At 33.1% G+C, this 24184-nt stretch overlaps 1 protein-coding gene across 2 annotated transcripts in view; it reads left to right on the forward strand.

Moving 5' to 3' along the window:
* MS3_00007887 (uncharacterized protein) overlaps positions 1–24184 on the forward strand; it is an 83830-nt gene that overhangs the window by 16719 nt on the left and 42927 nt on the right. The window contains exons 8-9 of one of the 2 annotated variants that reach the window (XM_051216229.1): positions 864–1058; positions 10903–10978. In XM_051216229.1, coding sequence (XP_051066798.1) covers positions 864–1058; positions 10903–10978 — 271 coding nt within the window. Of the gene's footprint in view, positions 1–863; positions 1059–10902; positions 10979–22191; positions 22366–24184 lie in introns of those variants that run through there. The other variant, XM_051216230.1, reaches the window with a different exon arrangement.

Raw genomic sequence — 24184 nt, forward strand, 5'->3', positions numbered from 1 at the left:
TATAATTTATTATTGTACGATTTACGGTTCTTAAGCTATGCTCAGTCTATTAATTACTGTCCCCCTCGTTCACAGCCACTTTTTGGCTTATTTGTGTACACATGTTATTTTCTATTTTTATGGTACGTTGTGATCTGTCTGATTGATATATAAACTGAGTATGTCTGAAATAAACGATTCGATCTTATTCGATTCATATTACGGAAGCTGGTATTGTGTTCTGGACTCAAGTGGAAGGGCTCGGAGGACATAGGACCAATAAGGACGCTAAACTGCCCACACCGGTTGAACGTCATTGGTTGGCCTAGTGTGAAGATTCGTATAAGTCGTATTCGGATTGGTAGATAAATCGTGTGATAGAAAAGTCAGACATCCAAGGTCATAACAATAGGAGCTTCCAGATCAGAACACGGCATCAGTTCATGAAGTTGGCTGTTTGGTTTAACCCAGATCATTAGATGCAGACTTCTGGGTTAGCGTCCTCGCTATTATCCTGATCAGTATTATAGGCATATTCATCTTATCTTCCCTTTGAATCTTGGGTTTTTGAACTATCTTACCCTGTTTTGTTCTACGAATTCACTTTTTCTCAACTCTTATTCTCTATCCCTTGTTGTTACTTCTACTAGTTTGGTATTTATGTTAACTTTTTCATCTGTCTTCTCTGCGATAGTGTGATGACTTGAACTGTTGCATGTACATCCTAGCTATACATTGTTTACGGCTAAATGACTGACTTTACTATGGTTCTCATTAATGTACTAACTTAAATTTGACACTGTAAAAGAATTGTTTCATCATTTAAAAAAGATTATCATATATGTAATTTTTACTTCTTTCTGTATGCTTAAAAAACACTCCAGCCTAATTTAAATCGTATAAACAATTACTCAATGAATAATAATGATAACCTATGCAAACCACCGTATGGATATGTACCTTCGAAAAGTAATCATCTTATGAATAATGATCCTACAGCTTCACCACCCATTGTACCGTCCTCCAATGATCGACTATCAAATTTAAACCAAAATTTCTCTAATATCAAACTTAAACAAGTATGTTATGCTTTATTTTTATGTTTATATATATATATATATATATATATATATATATATATATATATATATATATATATATTCATCATTTGTTACAATACAGTATTTAAGTACTAGTGTACATACTCAGTTTAAAGCTGAAAATCCTTGATTCCTGATTAAGTCTCAAATTCTTTGACAGCTAGGCTATCATTCAATTTCAGAACCATTCAAACTTCAAACACTAAACTATAGGTTTGAACTCTGTTTCTCTACTTAGCACAATTCTGTTAGCCAGGTGGTAGTATTTCCAGTCCTTATACATCATAAGAAGTTTGTCTACCGGCTAACATTAATGATGACAGCAGGGTTGTTTTTAGGTAAGAAGTGTAAATAAATTGAGGAATTTTTTCTCGTCTTAACATGACTGAATATATGTATTCTGTACATAACTGTTTTTACGTGTATATTAAATCTATGTGTTGGATTGGATGACTTTTAGAGTGGTCAAATAAAAATAGTGTATCAATATACCATACCATTACCTGTTAAGCTGAACTGTATAATCAACTGTAAGCTTGTTAATTAGGATCCTTATGATGCCATAAACGTATCCGTCACAAGTGTTTACACCCGCTGTTAATTATTCAGAAAAGTTTTATTGTTCAACTTATTATTTTGCATCTGTCCACTTTCGTTTATCTTTATACTATTCTATACTCTTTTTTCATAATTTTTATTCCCGTTTGCTTGTTATTCTGTATTTCAAAGTGTTAACATTTATTGAATTTCTTCAGTAAACTGATGCAGTCATCACGAAAACTCAAAGAATACTATGCAGTAATATATTTCCAATTAAATTTAAAAGTGTATTGGAAAATGACAAACACTATAATCGTAGAAATCAAACAAAATTTCCTAAGAACTTTACTTCCAGATACATCAATCCATCAATCAGCATGATATTGATACACCTAATCAACACTTTAAGGTCAAAAATTCAAGTTATTTTTATGATTTTCAACCAAAATAATTTAAATTCTATGAAAACATCTGGCTAATTTTAACTAATTAACTCAATAGCTGGGCACTGAGTATTTGGGAAACATTGCAAATTAAATTTTATTTGGACAATATGATATTATTTGTAAAATAGTGTACACCAACGGACTAGGCGACTTGAATTTTCTAGTCTTCATTTCGATCGAATTGGAGAAATCCGAATAGCTTGATATAAATTTACGACTGTGATACTGCGAAGCATGGTTTTGAATTGTTAAGTTAGCATCGATTTCCTCCTGACTTCAGATCTACCTTGCTGAATAGTATGAAGGTTTATCGCTTCCTATCGACCAACCATTTAACCACTCACTTATGAATAGAAAGATTCAAGACAACGTTAAAAAAGTAACTGGGAGATATTTCTCTATCTTATTCATTATTCGAAATTACTTTTCTCATCAGAATTTCTAACACCGTTCTGATATAAAATTTTGTATAACTAAAAGATCAGTTATAAACTAGTCAGAATGTGTATAAAATTATGCTGAGAATATTTTTGTACTGCACCATTTAAATATATATATCCTGCGAAGAATGTTACTATGTAGTTCGTCACTTTGAGATCTGTCGCAGAAGTTATGACCTATCATAATTTTCTTTTGATGTTGCTATCGATGTACAAGTTAAATAAGAAAATATTGATCCATTGGTTTCCTTTTCATGATGTGTTGTTGTTCCCAATCTTTTAAGAAAAAAGGACTGAGTAGTTTTGTTATTCTAAGTAGTAATGTACTGATGTGCCTATGCATGCCGACCACAAATCATACAAATGAATAGGTTTCATTTTATTTGAACCTGTGTTTATGTAGTCGCTTGTTTCGTTGTTGTTGGGTTTTTGGTTTTGAAGCATTTTATTTAAACGAATTTAGTGCCCCAATGTTTTTAATGTTTGAGCGTTCTCCGCGAGGCTTGGTCTTAGATTCGACTGCTGATGGAGCCGTGGGTGCTCACTGTTGAGTAGTCCCACACAGGGACAAAAACTCATCCTGTGCCCCCTAGCTTTTAACGGCATCCCATCTAAGATCAATTTTCTGGTGAATACGTCTTTCAACTAAGCCGAGAGATGCTTGCAACTTATATATCTATTAGGTGCATATTGGCATTCGTGGGATTCGAACATGAACGACTCAATTCCGCAGTCTGAGAATCCCCTTGCTCGCTCGATTCTTACACGTATTTTAATTTTAGTTTCGTAATTTGCTACTTTGAAATCCGAATTTATCTGATAAACAGAATACAGTCATTCCATTCTCTGAACTACAATTATATCTATAAACTACGTATTTAACTTAGATCAATCTGCCTTCTCGATGTACTCATGTTTATTCTTCTTCAAAACTCATCTTCATATAAAATTACAGATAACACTCAAATTCTTTTAGCAGTCTAAATGAACAAGTCTATAGTGCTAAGGAATGAATACAACTGTCCAACGTTCATTCAAGGTTTTGTGTGTCAGTCGATAGTATATATATACTGAAAGATGAAAATAAATTTCACCCTTGTGTGTGTGTGTATGAGTGGAAGGATATTATGTGTTTACTAATGTTTTTATCTACGTTGTTTTACTCAAATTTCTACTACAATGTAACTTTACAGCTGTGTAGCTATGCACAAAGTGATCAACTCTTACTAATTACCATTTTTGATAGTTGATTAGTTTTACTGTATTTCTGATCTATGTCATATCGATTATTTGTTTCGTATTATCATATAAAGTTGTCCATCCCAATTTATTAGTTAAGATAGAACGTTTGTGAAGTTGATCAGAAAGCTGTTGTAGACAATCATTTATCTTTTCTTTTGCACTCGAATTATTAAAAACAATGGCGATCAACATTTCCTCAGTTTAGCTTCTTTAAATCGTTTTCCCCTTGATCATTCTCATCGTTTATTTTCATATTACAATTCTATTATATTGTGTGATTCGTCTCTCCAAGTTAGTGCGAACCATTTATCAAGCACACATGTTCTTATACGCTGTTTTTAAGGCACATTCTTTGTGTAAAACATGATAATGATACTACTATTAGCCAGCCGTCCTAATTTGAATTATTAAAAATATATTTTAAGTCTGCAGTTTAAAATTTAGTCGTCGAGATTTTTAACCACTAGCTTGTTTTTTAAGACTAAAATAAAGCAACGTTCTTAAAGAAAAGAATCGAGAATTCTAATGGTCAGGTAATAATATTCGGATCTATAGTGCCGACTTTATCTTAACTAATATTTCTCAACAGAAACTAGTCTATTAGTATCCTTATTATTAACTAACTTTAGTGATTAAATTCGTCGATTCATGTCTAAATAAATAATTAGATGTTGGTGACAAGGATTGTTCTTTTTAATGCTCAGCTTCTGGTCGACTCAATCACATAGTTATTTGTCTAATAAACAACTTCAACCACAACTTTAATTCCATTGACATTTACAAAGTATTCATCTAACTTGAAGAATTGTATGTACATACGATTATATGAAATAATCCATCTAACTTTGTGTGTACTTTTATCCAAATAAATAAATAAATCACTAATATTATTCGCAATTACATGAATTTTGGCATGATAAGCGTAAAAATAATAATTTTTTATAATTATTTTAGAATCAATGAATTGAGTTTTGATCCGGATTTAAGTGTAGATATGTGAGATATCTACAAGAAAAGGTATTATTTCTTAATCTAAGTATAAATACGATTGTGCTGAGAATTCTATAATAAGTTACTTTCAAAAAGTGTCAATATATTTTGTCCTTTATCACAATATAAATGACAAAAAATTCCCTTTATTTCCCTCTGATATAATTGACGAGTAAAAATTTTAACTCATTTAAAATGATATAATTTCAAAAATAGAAAAATACTTTGTTGGTTTCAATATAAACACATTTATATATTGATTGTTACTTACACCATGAATTATGACAGTCAGTTAGCTATACACAACGTAGAATCTGAAAAATGTATGCGTCGTTAGATAAAAATTATCAAGACAAATCTCAGAACAATAGAAGTGCTAATAGTATCAACATAGACGAATAGCTCGAGTGTAGAAAAAAAGATATAAAAAGTTATAGGAAGATTTCAGCACTCAGAAACTGAGGGAAGATAAAGAATAAATGCAACTGCACTATTGTAACCAATGCTGAGCCATATGAACACAGTGAAGTCTGTACAATATGAAAAATAAGATTTCACAAGCTCCTACAGTAAAAATCATACCAAGAATATCTAAAAGACCTGTATACATTACGGATACAATCGGAAGGCATTGAAAACGGTTTAAGAGTCGGACAAATGTTGTGAATTTGAAACTTAAGAATTAATGATTATTATTGTGACATTTAGTAATTGTGAACATATTCATTTGCTCAGTCAGTTAGTCAGTCAATCAGCAAGTCAAATGTAACGTAACACCTAAGTTGTTTACAACGATTCAGGTTGTTAAACCCCACTGGTACAACGAGATGAAACTGTCAGGAGAAATCTAAGAGTAGTGAATTTAGTGATTGTACTGGTGTGGTAGAAAAGACTGAGGATTTAAGATACGTTTCGAGGAAATGTAAATTAATAAAAACGAAGCTTTATAATCCGTTTAAAAACTTAAGATCTGAAGGAAGGTGAATAATAAATGCAACTGCTCCATTGTAACCAATTCCGAGTTATATCAACTAAAATCTTTAAACACGGATTACGATAGTTCCCCAGACTTCGACAAAGTAAATTATACACCTACCTATATGACTCAGTCCAACAGTCAATGACTATGGATTAATGCCATGTCTTGATTTGACCACCTCTGAGGAACTACTCAGAACAAATGAGCCATAATCCATAGTGTCAACTAAGTCGATAGTAAAGTATTACCTCATTGGTGATAATTAGATCAGGATCAAACCATATCACAAATTTATAAAAGTTGATAGTGTAGTCTATATTGAATTTTGACTTATTGCTATGAGAAGGTACTATGCTGTTGGTGAAGCATGAAATGTTGGAATTTCGGTTCCTGTTTGGGATCATGATTTCTTCTAAGGAAGAGTCCCAAACCTAACTTAAACATTTTTACAGTTTATAGTTAGCTTCAATAGTTATCTAGCCGATTTCAATTTTCAGTGTAAATTTATTTTTCACGTTATTCAAAATCAATCACTCGATTGTTCATGATATCCCTACTATACAAGTCGTGGGAATGTTTGTCAAGAGTTAATTGTTATCTTTGAATTATCAAATGGGTTATTTCTGTATCCCAATCAATATTATGTGAGTTAATTGTTTTCAGTCAATCGATAAAGCACGAAATCAGTACTTCCTACGTTTGATAGTAATATAATGTTTTTGATGGAGTTTTGTTTTCTAAGCTGGATGGTTTAGTCATGGAGCTTTCATCGTTCTTCTGAACAAGATCATGATGATGAAAGCTCCACGATCAAACCATCCAGCTCAGAGAAAAAAACTCCATCAAAATCATCCACCTGAGCTACAAATCTTCCTCACACTCCTAATCTTTATTTGTAGTAGATCAAGACAATCAGATTTTTACTCTTACAGTGCATCCTAAAATGTGCTTAAACCGAAATACAATGTTGATTTCATTGAATATGTAAAGAAAGATTATACGAGTAGTTTTTCATTCATCTCAAGCACCTAGACATTCATTCACATAGATATTGGTACAAGGAGGCACCAAATACATATGCCCCACACAAATCTCATTCGATATGTGTGAGGGCTATGATACTGCCCGGGTGCACGAACCGAAGCAGGTGGTCTTCTTAGAGAGCCACTCCCCGAGCCTTCGACCTAAAGGTCTGATCCACAAGGCAGTGGAGCATCGTAAGGAGATGCAGTCCCATGGAAGCCGGTGACCAACAATTGGTTCATACGCCATTTGTTCCTTTAGGATACCGGAGCCCATGTGCACCATTGGTTTGGAATCCGGTTAAAGCGCCGGACATTCGCTTTTCGTCCTCTCATTTTCGTAAACAACACCCCCGCCACGAGAAGGCAGTGAATAGGGCTTCACTGGTAGAGGCTATATACGCGTGGCCATGTGAGAGCATTTCGAGAGGGAGAGCGGACTCACCCCACTCTTGGCCGTAACAGGGCATTCGGGGGCTACTTTTACTACTTCTGTCTTGTCTCCTCACAAAATTTGGCAAAAGTCAAGATCGTTTGGGCCTTCTTTCCCTCTTATTCTACTATTTTGGAACATCATTCTCCTGCTTATACCGTACATGATAATAATTATCGTGTCTTTTCCTGCGATTTGAGTTTCAGTCTCCTATTGAGCGTGTTTTTAGATGTCGCCAGGGAAGAAACCATTATGAACTGATTAATTCATCTTGGTAATTATGGCACGTGGCTCTGTTCTTTCACCATGACACTCCTTTATCTCATAAGGGATATGGGGGGGGTTCTGAAACGTCACACTGTGTCAAGAAGCAGGCTCATGGCAACCTCAAAGTTTCTAGTTAGCGTGAGGCTCTGTATGTGGCATTCATAACGCTATCGAGTTATCCAAGACTGGAACGATAAGCCTCATTAACCGCTCTGCCTCTTATGAAATGGAGTTTTCGGATATGCTTTAGTAGCTGGGATCTTTTTCTAATTTCAGAGCGTTCTGGGATTATACAAACTATTGAAAAGAACAATCCTACATAATTATTTAGTTGCTACAAATCACATGTATTACTCAATGTATTTGTGGGTTAAATGCAAATTTATTCTGGGCGTTAGGCTTTGTTTCATCGATTAATTTATCATCTACTTGACTTTATTTTCAACACCCACGCCTGTTGAATCATCAGTTAAGATTCATATATTGTCTGATAATATATTACTTATCTGTATTGAATGTGTGGGCTGGCACGCTGTTCAATACTCAAGATTGTTAAATGATGAACCCAGTTGTAGATAATCATAGAAATACGATATTCATTTATCTGCAGTTTCACTAGACAGTCGGATTAGTAAACCATTATCGGAAAATGATACTGAAACGAGTAAGAGAATGTTTTTTTAAGAACAACTCAATTGACGTTCAGTGGTAACATACAACTCGAGTAAAACGTTTTTATTGTAAGTAGTTTTTATTCCTTTTAATATTCTCCTTTCTGTTAATATTGCATAGTTTTCTGTCTTCTATTTCCTTAAAACTTTGTTATCTCTTGTCTTCTGTAACATTTTTAAATAGATTGTATCAAACTTTTTTTAAATAAATAAATGCTAAATGTAGCTCATTTACCACGTACATGTTTATATACTCAGTTTTGTGCCATATGGTTTGTATATAGACTAGCGATTACCATTCAGCTGGCCCAAATTGCGATAAGTGGATCGGTGTTTAAGCTTGAGTCCAGATAGTTATAAGTTGAAGGTTCAACCATTAAGTCACCACCACTCTACATTATGTTGGTAAAGAAATAGAATTTCATTGGACCTGTTTATATAAATCAATCAGCTCCTATAGCGTTTCCACAAAGTCACAAATCCTTGATCTTTTCGTTGCACCACTTTAAAAAATTACGCGTAAAATTTGATTCATATATATTGATGAACATGTATCAGTCTTACCATTAAAAAGTAGTGAACTATATCATCAGTTACGTTCTAACCTCTTTTTTTCTGTGTATTTGTACACACATTTATCACATATCTACAGACAGAAATACGCATATTATAATGTGCGCTGGTTAGTTTTGTCCCATTTTTCAACTTCGTATACAATATAGGGTAACCTAATTTGTAGCCTCTTATGTCTATAATACACACAAATGTGTATTCAACTTTGTTCTCATTTATTTTCGACATTATAACTGGCCTATGTTCATTCCAAAAAACGCATGATCATGTGATTCTTATGTATAAGACCTATACTGTTTAAACGAGTGTTTTTTTTAATCGTATGGACTAACTATTTTCAGTGTCCATCGCGTATCACATTACCTTGAATTCATAATTCATTGGATTTCCAAAAACTCACGGTCAGAAAGAGAAAAAAACAATGATCGAATTTTTCCTAGCTGTTGTTTTTACAATTCTGAGTTTTGTTTTATTCGGCAAGGCATAAAAAAATAACACAGCAGCAACAACAATAACAAAATTTTCCAATAAATTGCCAAGACAACAAATGAAATTAAAAATAATCTCATCGTTAAACCCTGTTTCAGCAAAACCAAAGCCAAAGTGTAGCCAGAAAAAAACTGATTGTGTAGTTAATAGCAAAAAAAAACAACAGTTAATCGTAATTTTGTTTATTTACGTGTGGGTGTACATGGTTTGGAACACGCCTTCATTTACTTGTCTGTTTTTTTTGTATTATAGTCGGTTAACCTGAGTGAAAGAAAAGATGTGCTGTTATATTGCATAAATGTTGCTTAAGAATCGCTTTATTCAGATGGAGTTTTGTTCTCTGAGTTGAATGATTTGCTTAGATTCCACCCGAATTATCCACCTGAGCTACAAACCTTCACCATCTCAGGATAGCTTCATTTTCTGTCTCACCGTTTTTCATATCGTTTCCTTTTTTTTTAATTCAGTAACTTAATTATACTTTCTGATATTCTGTTTCTTTTTTTAAATAGTTTGCATCATTTATTGATATCATGTTGACAACCATTGAATAGTAGGAGGCACTAAATATTTATTTCGTCCTAGTATATGACCTCTTAACAATGCTGAACAACAATCTCACCTAGGAAATACAGGTCTCACAGTGAACACTTAATCTTCAGACCATGGAACCAGTGTCTAATGATTTACATGTTTTACACAAATCAGTTCACGTTACTGTATAACCACCTTTCAATACCATCGGTGTAGGGTCACGGGTGTGCACTTCTGATGGGTGTCATACTGACATAATTTGTTCAATGCTTCTTAGTTTTCAATGTTTTTTACACTAAGATCAGTCTATGATGTAACATATGGAATCCATGGATCTCCATAAACCCTCCAAAGTAACAAAAATATTATATTTTTTAAAAGCCAATAGCAACAGTTTGATTTATCATGTAATATTTAGTTCTGTTGCGTGTACCAAAACCTTAAATAAATACAAAGTATCAAATTCCATTCTCGAAGTTGACATTATCTTACTAATTATATATATATATATATATATATATATATATATATATATAATCCTGTCACATTCCTATGAATAAATATATAATGCGATTTAACGATTTTTATAATATGAATGACTTCATATTGTTAGACATTTTCTCTACATTGGACCAAGTTCTTATGGTATCTGACATTTATTCATTAAAATGACGTCTGGAAAATTTCCAGTTCTGGCTAAAAATTTGTTCGAATAAAAGTTATGTTGTTAATATATAGGTTTATGTATTCATTAGTAGTGAAGATTAGCAAAATTCATCTTAAGCTATAGTGTGAATGTACCATGCATACGGTACGCATGTATTAATTATGAGAAAATGCATTGCAATTAATATTATCGGGTAATCATTTTGAAAAGGAGTTTTGTCATAAACTGACATTAGTTGGGGTAACTTTGAACGCGAGGAGGCAGTGAACTAGACAGATAATATGTCTCACTTTAAAACTCTTTCATTGGGTACGCATACATGAGATATAATCCGAAACCTTCAGTAGTTGATAGATACTAGTAGCTATTGCATAGACAGCTAGTGGAACTCAATGCCCAAAGTACAAAAATGTGTGCCTAATAGTTATTAAATTGTTGCAAGAATATTATAATTTATAACAGATTTTTGTAAATTAACATTATCATTTTTTCGTTTCGTTTTTTTTTTGTTTTATTAATCAAATAAAAAGGATTCGTCATTAAAGCATTCTCCTCGTGTTGATGCTACTTCGGGTGGATTATATGGTTACAATCCGATTACTTCAGGTAAAAAAAGTTCTACATTTATAGCTTATTATTATGAAATTATCCTTGTTCCCATACTCCCATACGGGAAATGTATCAGTTTTTATATGATATTCTATTGTGTTCTTTCCCTTTCCTTTTCAAAAGTAACTATATTCTTATATTGTTTTCCTAATACTTGCGTAGAATAACATGGTCTAATAGTTAGAACATCCAACTTTTAACTGTGTTTTTAGATTTCAGGCTTTACGGAACAAAAGATGTCAAGCGTTAAATTGAGTACATCAATCTGCTGTTAATTGGTTTTGTACTTTCGTGATCGAGCTTTGTGTTCGAATATAAGTTTCAAGTGAAACACCAATGCATACTATATCTTGGTTGCATTTGTCAAGCAAGGTAAAGCGCACATCGTAGACTGTATTGCAAAGTAGTGGTACTAAATGTGAAAATTTCTTAAACATCCATCTCGAGTTGATTGGTCATTTCTTAATCATACATTAACCTGGTCTTGAGGTCATTCCATGATTTCATTGAATATTGAGTTCAGCAATGTTGGTGGGCGAAGACTAATTAGTTGAAGCCCACTTAATCGTAACTAATGAGCAGATAATTTGAGTGACGTGCTTTAAAATCATCCGCAATAGCTCAGATGCATTCACCCTCTGTTTCCCTTTAGTTCCTAAATCTCAAGATCTCCTTATCATTTGTGTTTCTTTCGACATCTGGTGTTTTCCACTTCTAGTGACACTTACCGAACTACTATAAGATTTGTCTTGGTAATTTTATCTCATGATGCTAAAGTAGTATGGCGACTTGAACCAACTCACATATTTCTCATTTTCCATGTTACATACAATTGACAGTAACCTAGTTGAGGTTTAGTATTCCCATAACTAAATGAAAACAAGGTAAATTCCATTCAAAGGAGTGATACGAATTTTAGCTCCAAATTTACACTAAATATCGAATGTAATTACGTTAGTTAATTTTTAATTGACTCGTTACTATACGTAGTATTGAGTGAGATTTACATTCAAAGTCCATACAAAGACCTCTGAATTGTTTGTGCACCGAGATTTCACCCAGTACTTTCTTTATAAATGAAATGTTAAAAATGCATTTGATCATGTTTACTGTAAATAAATCTTACAATATGAGTGGTTATATATATACTGGACAATAGATAGTGATATCAGTTTATTCATTTATTGCCGTTAATAAGAGCCCACCACGCATTACAGTAAATGATTAAACTACAATTACAGATACTCCTGCTTCTGTCTTTTGATTTTGTGACTGAATTTCTTCACGTTCGATTGCCGATAGCCGTATACTGTATTAGCTGTAGTCAAGCAGAGGATATAACACTGCATATGAAGGAAAATATCTTGAGTTTTTTGGAAGAATGAAATTTCTGTAAGGTTCGTGTTCGACCGTTTTGTTAGACGTATTGTGACCTTGGTGGCATCAAGTTTAGCGATGTCGACGTTAAGTTAAGCTTCATAGTTCTTGAACAATGTTTTGAATGTGATACCTGCCGAAACGTCGATGGAACATCAACTCTGAGATGCAGGCACATTCAACTGACCTGTTCAGATTAAAACGAAACGCGCGTCTTGGGTTCCACTGCTAACCGCCATCAGTCAGTCAGTCAGCTACAACGTAGGACCAAGCACATATATGCATCGGTTCAAGTTGCCATACCTCATTAACACAACAAGATGAACACCGAATTCATAGAAGTAGTTAATTCAGTGATGGTAATATATAAAAGAAAGATTGCATATGAGGACGTAGTACAGCAAGAAAGAATTAGTTCGTAGAAAGAAAGATATGAAGCGATTTTAATCTCATAGTATAAGGGAAGACAGAGTGTGTATACACCTACGCCATTGTGATCGATTCTGAGCTATGTCACCCAGAGTCTCCAACGATTGGTTACGATAGTCACGCGGACCCCAACCAAGTAGTCTGCACCTACCAATATGGCTAAGACTAGATGTTTGTGACTTCAATGACTTATGCAACGTTTTGGTTTGGCGGCCCCCAACTTTCTTCCAGCCATTTCAACACTAGTCAGCATTGCGCGTCGTGGTAATCGGTGTTCAGGCATACGCAGCACATGGCTCAACCATCTCTTTCGATGGAGATTCAGAACCTCATCAACTGATTTGCCATCATTTCCTAATACCCTGAGTCTAACCTCACTATAACTTACCCGGTGATTCCAGCATATGCGAGCAATATTTCTAAGGCATCTGTGGTCAAATACTTGTAGCTTACGAATATGTTCTACTCTTAATGGCCACGTTTCTCAGCCGTAAAGTAAAACAGAACGAACTGCCGCGCAGTATACTCGTCCCTTAATTGATAGACGGATATCTCGCCTTCGCCATAGGTGACGTAAGTTGGCAAAAACCAAACGAGCTTTTCGAATCCGTGCTGAGATTTCGTCAGGCACCAACCCATTAAGGTTGGTCAGACTTCCAAGATAAGTGAAGTTGTCAACGCTTTCGGCGACTACTTCACTCCCTATCTTTAGTTCAGGTGTTGACGCAGGCTAATCCTGAAACAACAAGTTGCATTTAGAGGGGGAGTAGCGCATCCTAAACTGTCTGGCATTGTTGCTCAGAGCTACCAAAAGACTGCATTTTATCAGCGTCTTCACTAAATAGGACTATATCATCTGCGTATTCCAAGTCGATAAATTGACCTCGTGGTAAGAGATCAACGTCCGGAAATTCAGTCAACGAGAGCGTCATTTCCAGCAGTAGGTCTATGATGTAGTCAAACGAAAATGGAGAAAGTGGACAGCCTTGACGGACACCGCTTGATGTTGCGAAAGCAGATGGCAGTTCGCCATAAGCTCTGATTTGACTAGTAGTGTTCGAGTAAAGAGCCTGCACAAGGTTTATGTCCTTCTGAGGTACGCCTTTCAATGACAGACACTGCCACAGAATCTCGCGGTCTACGGAGTCAAATGCTGCTTTTAAGTCAATCTTTATATGTGTAGCCAGAATTTAACACCAATACAAAGCATATTTACTTTTTAATAAGTAAACTATATCGTCTAACACATTGTAGAGTTTAGACGTATAATATTTTCGAGAGCAACAACTCAGTCATCCCCTACTCATTTACAGTAATGGAATGAAGATTGTTATTTTGTGGAAGATCTTTTATTGAATCCATAAACGTCAATCTATGGTACAACTCATCTCTTTATATAGTTTGTTTTTGATATTAGAGAAAGTGCACCAAAATAAAAATTTGTATTTAGTAATCATGAAACTTATTGTTTATAGTGCTCAAAAAATTCTGCATACTTACTTGTTTTGGATAACTATCATAGAACGTCAGAATGATTGATAAACCCCATAAGATTCGGAAGTAAACAATGTTGCATGTCTCAATAATAATATAACACAAGTGGGATTATCTCATTATTTCATACAAATTTCTTGTATGTGAACCATGTGAGAATCATAATATGTATATACTTTAATAAAGTATTTAATCAATTAACTAATACTGGTATTCCTTTCTTATATTCTCTGACTATAATTTGATGTTTGGTTTCGTAATAGTTTGCCTTTTTCTTTGATAGGCATTTCTATCTAGTCCTATTCGATCGATATTCTTGTTATGTTAGTAGTGTGTTTTTATTATTGAATAGTGATGTCTTGACATACTGTCTGTCTATCAGGTTAACAACATACTAACCGTTCAAATAATATTTTTATGTGTTTTCTTTTCCGAATCATCAATATTTAATGTAAATTAGTTGCTTGGCTGATCTTTCAACATTCCTCTATCACAATAATCTAAATTAACTAGTTTAACCAATGTAATGACCAACGAAAAGAACTATTAAACAATAAATGTAATCATTTTCATTTTAAAACTAATCATCGTGCTATTGTTTTGCGTTCTCTGATTACGACCCAGCTACTCTTATTGTTTATTAGTCTAGGTCACTACTTCAAACGACAAGTCCTTAAATCAGAACACAGGTGAACAGAAACGTGATTATGTTCCAGATAACAAGGTTGAATAGAAGTAAGAATCACAATAAGGAAAACGTTACCATATTTATAATTTTTACATCAAAATATTCTGATAGGTTAAGGAATGGCCAATTAGCGTGCCCCAACATAGTTCTACACAGAACATGCTTTAATCAAATCTATATCCCGCTAACAACTGTTAACAATTCATTTAGGGTAAATGTAGACAAATTAATACAGAAAAATAACACCTCGTTCAATAATGCAGCAGTTCATATTCTTGTACACGTGCAAGAAGCATAAAATAGCGAGATCAACGTTATCATCTTTATTTTCTAATTTATGTTTTATAGATCTTAACCAGGTAGATCATATTTGTAAACAGGACCCAAATCAACTGTCACTTATTTTCTAGTTAGTTGTCATATCTCAATACGGCTTACTGATAAATCTTTTTGAACTTATATAATTATAACTAACAGCACATATCAAGTATAGACCATAACTTTGCATAGCAGAATCGCATAACCGAGTCACCTTAATCAGTTTAAGTGCTTAGAAGTATCATCTATTTGACATCCTCTTTTGATTGTAACAGTAAGACATAAGTTGTCAGTATTTTGCCGATTGGCCAGTTTGTATTTTTTTCCGTTATATAACTATATAACAATGGAATAGTTTATATGCTCAAATTTGTCACGTATGCCTTGTGTAATTGCTATAACTTTTAACTATGTATTTGGTATTTCCTGATTACGAACAATTGAAGGATTCTTTTAATATGAAATGGGATCTATGTTAAATCGATGGATCGGACAATGAATACAAAACGTTTCTAAAAGACTGAAATCTTCTAAGATAAATGTATTAGACAAGACCGGGGAAGAAGCAATTCATACTCCAGTTTATTCAAGTTATATGACGATCATTCACTGACCATTTTGTCAAATTAAATAGTTGTCAGCAAACGCAGATCACAGTGAGTTAACTAATCAACATGGTAAAGACAAATGAAAAAGAACTAACTGCATAATAAATAAATCGATACCGATAAGAATACAATGAACAAAGTCCACTTCAAATCAACATGTGAATGCTAAAATTGATTTCTTCATAAATATAGTATTTGGTGATTTAGCATCACCATCAATCATACTACCCGGAATAGGTAGATTAGAATCGGAATGTGCTACCCGGTCTGTGAATGATAGTTCCTTCAATTATTAAACTATGTTTGTTTTCCACATTATAAACGTATATATTATGGCTTTTAAGTTTTTCTTAGGAGAGGGCACTAACTCGAAACTGTGTGTATATATGATGAATTCGCCGTCTATGATTATTGATCTAGAACTAATAAACTTGTTACCTTTTATATTTGATATTTTATTTGCATTAATTCACAGTGGTTATTATTAACCTATAAAGAAACCACATTCAAAATTTGCTGGGGTTCACATTCTCTTAAATTCGCCGTGATTTTGAATTTCTTCTAATTACTAACTTTGCGGCTCATAAGAGAATTTTTAATTGTAGCCAATTAACGCAAATGCTACAAACTTTGTAATATTTCTTTGGAGGTACACAAAATGCCCCATTTGCTTAAAACCTGTTCTTACCCGATAATTGATTCATTGGAACAGTGCATTACACACGTTTTCCCCCCAGTAATTCGCAGAATCGAACTTTTCTCATACTAATTCATCTAACTGTATAGTATCAAACAATTCATACAAGCAGTATGTCTAGAATCTATGTACTTAAAACTGTGGTTGGGTAGATTAGCAAGTTACACCATTATTTAGATATTCAATGTTGCTAACTTAATTTTGATTAGATATCAATAGTAATCTTAATATTCATATGACTAGTAGTTTTTGTTTGTTTATTTTATAAGCGCTTATCATAAATCAAAACTTCTTTTTAATGATTATATTTATCTTTGACAAAATCACCATTCGTAATCACCAACTATAACACTCAGTTTTTGTAGACAATCTTTAAATTTCCAGATTATCATACTATACTTTTAGTAAATCGTTATTTTGCTTTAAGTGCAGAAAACATGGAATATTTATTTCATATTTTGTACCATCCTACTATCCATCAATTTAAGTAGCACAATTTTGTGTCAAAAAAATAACCTGGTGTCTAATCATCCACACCATCTTCTGTATACCATGAAGTTATTATATGTTAAACTGTATCCATATAAAATTAAAATTATTATTCACTAAAGAAATTAAATCATTCAAAGGATGATATTTCCTTTATCGAATTACATCTCTTTAGTCTCTTTTCCTATTTCGGAATATTCACAGCATCCGAATTCCTTCTTATTAAATAGAGTAATCATCAAAATTCTGCTTTATCCCATAATTCATGTTTATCAAACAAATGTTTGAAGAAAAAACTCTGTCATCATTTAAGCATCCTTCTAAATGGAAAAATGTGATTGAAATATTACATACTGCTCTACAATTGATTGGGTATTTATCTGTCCATACAGAAATCGTTTATTTTCAGTAAAGGTTCGCTTTATATTTCTTTTTCAGTTTGGTTCAGGTAGTCGCAATCTCTAGGTGAAAATGATGAGTTAACTAATCTCGTATAAATCATAGGAATGGAAATTAATTTCGTCCATATTATTTAACTCTGAATCTTGAACATGCTCAGTCATACTTAACGTGTAACCTAGCATTGTGAATATGTCTAAATCTGATTTGCCCCCGGTGTTATATCATACATTTCTTTCGTTCCTTTTAAATGATAATTTTTTTATATGTTGCGCAAGAATTTGATTCATTTGAGTGTGGGTGAATTACAAATGTGACTTTTCCTAATTTTTTATGGCATGTAATTACATGTTAAGGAGTAATTATATAACTTAAGAAATAAGTTATTACTGCCAATTATGGGCATCCATTTTAATTCTTTGATAATAATTATGTTATATTAACCCGACCAAATTATTCCTTAATTAATTTTTACCGTATTTATGCACTTAATCAACTTCTGACTTACAAATAGACATTGTACCTAATGAGTTGCTTATCTGATATTAATCAAATTATTTCAACATTTACCTACATTTTATCCCATTTACCTAGTGCTGATCGTTTATTAAGTGAGTATAAATTTTTTTACACATACCCGAGATTATAGGTATTTTAGCTAACACAGTTATGACCTTTCTGTTCGTAGCAGATCTACTCCCTCATCATCAACTTGGATCACTATTACCTTCTATTTGGATTTCTTCACATAATTCGTTCTTCAGTACACTTTAACTTATAGCATATTTTCTCTATGTCTTGGTCTGCTTAGATTCACACGTTTTTTCAGGCAGATTATATTTTTCTCGTCATTACTACGATCAATTACTCTAATGAATTAAGTTTTAGTGTTCTTGAAGCAACTGACTTGATGATTTCATGTTAAACAGAATAAATTCTGAAGCGCTCAATTGTGCTATGGATCTAGCTGAAAACTTTTAAAAATTACTGCTTCCACTCCTTTTCACCACAACCATTACACAATTCAAATCAGATCACATGCAATACCGAAGTTCATCCATACAATGTGCTTTTATATTGACAGAGGTTGACAGACTTTGTTTCCAATAATTACATTCTTTCATAAATGTGTTCTTGTCTAGGAATTCCTATTTTATTTCTGGTTTTGATTTGGAAAAAGCTTCAATATTTTTGGTAACTTTTTCTTCCCAACTAAGTCCTACCTATTATTTTTACATTGAGTAAAATACAATCCTCGGATTTTTCCCATCTTGTATGATTAGGACAATTTTCTGTTTTAATTAGCAACATTACTACTAAACATGACTTTGTGAAATATAGGCCGTATAACTTTACTACTGTATATCAAAACCGAATAGGTTAATAATAAGAATCTTAGTGATTCTTATTATTCACATCTGTTTGTGCTACCTTATCATTTTTTCAGACTATTTTTCTTCCACAAAAATATATTAAATTAACTGCTATCTATCTTTTCGGTTGACGATATCATTTCATGTAATCACAATGAATTATTGACTAGCTTATCTACAACTAGACACATGTATTCATTGGTCTTATATCAAACTTCAATATACATATTTACAATTGATTGATCACTGAATGGATGATATAACATCGACTTATCTACATTGTTCAGGATTATATATTACAACATTTTCGGTGACCTTTGTGTTGTGTTTTCCGAATTGATTTTACCATACAAATGTCCAATATTAGGTTAAATTCTATGACAGTTGTAGTATTATAAACGTGCATGTTTATTACTTTGATCATATGATGCTGTCTCGTGATTTTGTAAGATCAGCCGCTAAATGGTATCAAAAATTTGTTTCTTTAGGGATTATTGTGTTTAATACCGATATTTAATAACACTAAAGAAAATTTTCACTTGAAAATTTTTTGAATGTACTTCAAAGTTCTTTTAGCTCAGAATCCTAATATTTTTCATTGTAAATAGCCGTGACCCAATATTATAACCATGACGAATACTTTTGTCATGTTTTAGCGACCCTTTAACTTATATGTTTTACGTCTCATAAAATGATTCTCTTTGGGGGTGGGTCCGAGTAGCCTATGATACTTGAAAAATAAGGAACTATCTGGCTATTCTAATATTAACATTTCTTGTGTGAACTCGATAACGGCATCTGACACACAACACTTCAATAATTAGTCGCTAACATAAGAAGACTAAGTGTGAAACAAACTTGATAATCAGGTAGAATAACTTAAAATCGTACTACTCACTAAATATAGTAGTGTAAATATCACCTTCAAACAGACAGGGAACTAAAAGTAGTGGCAACCATTCAAAAAATGCCAAGCGTCATTAGGACAAATTAAATTGCCAAAAAATCATTCTCAGCTACTATTACCGGTAAGACCTTAACATCCTTAACAATACTGGGTAATTCCGTTTTCGCCTTACCAGAAAAATAGACACCTTTACCTTATTTCCGTAGCTATATGAGCGTTACTTCGTTGGTCTACCGTTCTATGTAGTATATAATCTTTCCTCTGTGTTTCATCCATCATATTTGATGCTTATCTTATCAATATCTTTATTCCACTTTAAATAACTGCATACGTACCGTTTTTGAAGGTTCATATCGTGAAACGTTCTAGTGATTAACTAAACTGTGTATCCCCAATATCGTACTCTATTCAAATGTACTTATTTTCTATTGGAATGATACAAATTTCATCGAAGTATTTTGCACCTTTATGGTTGTGGCGTTTGATTTTCGACTACTGAGTCCCATATAGGAACCCCGTTTCACATACTTCGGTTAGGACCAACGGGTAGTACCATTAGACCTTACACTTAGTCTGGCTCATATCCAAGTACCGGGTAAATGACGCTATTATTTTTATTAGCCTAGCTGTACTGAATTATTATCTTTGAAACTCACAATGCTTCAAAGCCGGCTTTTAAATGTATTCTTATTTTGTGCACTAAATCTGTTCACTAGTTTGTTTATGTCAAAGTGTAGTAACATTCTCATCCGTTGTAAGTATTCATTATATTTACATTGCTTACGTCAGTGAATCAAACGATTCTACAGAAGCTTAATCATTAGTTTAAAGAAATAATTATTTTAAGTCTTAGGCTTATTTGGTGGATGTACATTCATCCCACTTCAGTATTCCCGTAATCCTTTTTTGGTGTCATCAATCAAAATACTCAGGAGTCAGGATTGACGACCCGTGTTTTCTTACCATGATGTTTCGATTTCGATTAGATCACTGTACATAATTTAGCCCACTCAGCACAGTAAACAGATGTGAGTGTTGGCTGGAATATCCTGAGTACGTATACGTCCGACAAGCTGGTTTCGTGGATTGTGGCTTAAGTATTTGTATAAGCTTATATTCTCGTCATAACTAAATAATAGTAGCAAATTATTACTTTTTAAACAAGAACTCTAGGTAGTAAGGATAATCATATTTGTAGAATACCTTGAGACTAAGTTAATGTTTCTGTGAACTTTATCTTTTCGGTCTCTACCTACAAACACAAAACCTGAGCAATGATATCAAGAACATTGTATTTTAATGACATACTGCTTTCAATATATGATTTATGAGCCAAAGAGTTATTCAGATGATCTTTATAAGCCAATCAGCATACTAAGCATTTGTAAAGGTTCGTTTTTGTTTTGAATTATTATAATTGACCCGCGTGTCTCACATGAAATAATGTCTCAAAAAAAACTCTCACATTATTTAATTACTAGCTAACAATTTGGGTATTTTGACTTATTTGTTTACTTTCCCTTGATTACCACATCGCGCACCACCTCATCCTTCAACAAATGCCTTTAAATTCATCGGACACATTACTATTGATTAAAGCAAACTGTTTGTTTTACTACTACGTATACGTTTGTAACTGAGTTACTTACATTTATTTTGTAATTCGTTATATTTAATTTTTAACACTAACTCCTAAATAAATATATGAATATCCTAACGCTTTGTGTATGTATAGAGAGGATCATTTGTTCAGTCTCTAGAAATGCATTTGGAAGCAACTTTTAGGGTGAAGACCGTAACTGTAATACATTCAGAAAAATATCCCATCCCCGTCGCCAATTGTTGTAACTCGTGACTGCAGATTAGATGCGCAGCGTATTTATCGATCGGATCAATGACGCGTAAAACACGTAAGAACGACCTAGAGTCCTGATTTGCCCTGCTACCCTGTCTAGCCCAGCCAGTTGAGTCCAGAACGCAAGTCCCAGCCTCTGAGATATGAATCATTATATTTCAGACATAGTCTGTTTATATACCAATCAAACAGACCACATCGTACCATAAAATACAGAACAACATTTGTACAATATTTGACAAGTGAAATAAACATTGACCAATAGGAAATGCCCATTTAAAGTCCAAGGACACCACTAGACTTAACAGGATAATTATTGGTATATTTTTACCGAATATCCCAACACATTCATTTGCTTCATTTTTGTCTCAAAATTAATTCTTCAATAAAACAAGAATATCCATTCAATCGTTGTGTATGATCCTAAATTCAAAAAATCTACTCGTTGTAGGATATTTATAACTGTTACTTGATTGGCCAAAATATATAACCTAACTAAATTCGGCTAACCAATAAAAAATCACACACCAAGGTTATTTTACCAAAATTAGATTTCAAGCGTCTTTGGATTTTCCCATTTTGGTGACTGTGATATTATCAAAAGGAAGGATCACTTTCTTTTACCTAAGTGATATTGTTGTGATCATAAGATGAGCAAGCAATTTAATTTTAATAACATTGAAGAAGCGTTTGGAAATGTACTGTATTTGTCTAATGACAAACCGACTACTATACAAAATCATTCCCAATGTAAGTCCACTATTTCCTTACTTCCCTAGATGTGAACTTTCATTTCCCCGTTATTTTCACTTTTTGATTTATTAATGTTTTTGCAATAACTTAGTTTCTAAAGTTTTAAAACACATGTTACTACATCTAAGTGACTTAATTTATTACCATTCTTGATGAAAAAATTCCTCACGATGGCCTTACAAATGTACAAATTAAGACGAAACATCTCTCTATGATGTATGTTTGTGTTTTTAAGATTTAATATTTTAACTGGAGAATTTCAGATAACCGATTTATTCAGTTAAAATTAAATAAAACTAATTCGCTAAAAAATTGGGATGAATGTAGAGATAACTTAATTCGTTTAGTCTTAACGATTCGTTATAATATTTCTATTAGGACATTAAGAAAACACAAGTTGATCGAAGAAATATTTCTTTTCAATTAATTCTTTATCAAAACTATATTTACACTAATATACAGGATTCATAAAACCAAATGCCCTGGCACAGCTGAGGGTGGGGAGAGTCAGCTCCCCTTCTCGAAACACTCTCACATGGCCATGCGTATACAGCCACTGTCAGGGAAGTCCTACTCACTGATGTTGTTTACGAAACTGAGAGGACGAAAAGCGTATGCCCGGTTCTTTAACCGGGTTGATTGATATGAAGAATGCAACTGGGGAAGTTAGAAATCCCTGATTCCAAACCAATGGTGCACATAGACTCCAGAATCCTGAGGGAACAAAAAGTGTATGAGCCTATTATTGGTCACCAGCTACCATGAGACTGCATCTCTTTATGTTACTGCACTACCTTGGGGATTAGACATTTTGGGCCAAAGGCCTGGGGTGTGTCGCCTTAAGAAAACTACCTACTTCGATCTGGGCACCCGGGTAGTATTGCAGCCCTCATACAAATCAATGATAACTACCACTGGTCTCATTGTTATTATGGGATGCATATGTATTTGGTGCCTCTTTGTACCAAATAAATAAATATAAAATCAGTACCAAATAAATGATATTTATTTACTCAACAATATGTCTCAAATTTCTTAAAAAAATAGCAATCGATTTGATACTCATCAAATGGAAAATTAGATTTAAAAAGGTGATTACATAATTGGTTATTTATAGCAACTATTTACAAAAGAATAAGAATTATGTTAGTTTGGAGTTAAACAGTCGAACATGAATGTGTGGTTTTATTTGTCAAATTAATAAAAAGGATGCAAATACAATTAGGTAACCAGGATTATTAAGATAGATTATCCAGAATGAAGCTATCAATGAAAGTTAAATAGAAGTAAAAATTGTTTTTTTTTGTTGATAAACTTAATAGTATCTAAAAATTAGGCGACGGTGAACTGAGAAGCTGCATAAAATTTTTCTGTACACGGAAATTGGGTTTATTAATGTGTATACGTACGGCTTTTACTTTACGTAAAGATGAAGTCTATAAATAAAAAGCGAGTTCGTTGGAATTTTATAACTTTGAAAGCTAAGATTATATCGATATGATGACCAGTATCTACTAAATCAGCCGAAACAGACGCTCTTATAGTTTCATTTTATCCTCTGATTAATCAAGAGGAATGGTGTTCGAAAATGCAACGGTTTATTTGCTTGATTGTACACCCAATATAAAGGGCTTTACAAGTGTAGCTGAACTGGTAAATACACATACATGGGTTGAAATTTGGCAGTTTTTCTTTATTTCACGAACTCACTCTTGGTTCTCTGAAGAAAGAAAAATATGCAACGGTGACACTCAAAAATCAAATATGAAATGTAGCTCGAAGATTCTATTTCATAAATTGAACTTATACAAACTAT

The sequence above is a fragment of the Schistosoma haematobium genome, chromosome 4 (genome assembly GCF_000699445.3).
Source record: "Schistosoma haematobium chromosome 4, whole genome shotgun sequence".
NCBI classification, from domain to species: domain Eukaryota; kingdom Metazoa; phylum Platyhelminthes; class Trematoda; order Strigeidida; family Schistosomatidae; genus Schistosoma; species Schistosoma haematobium.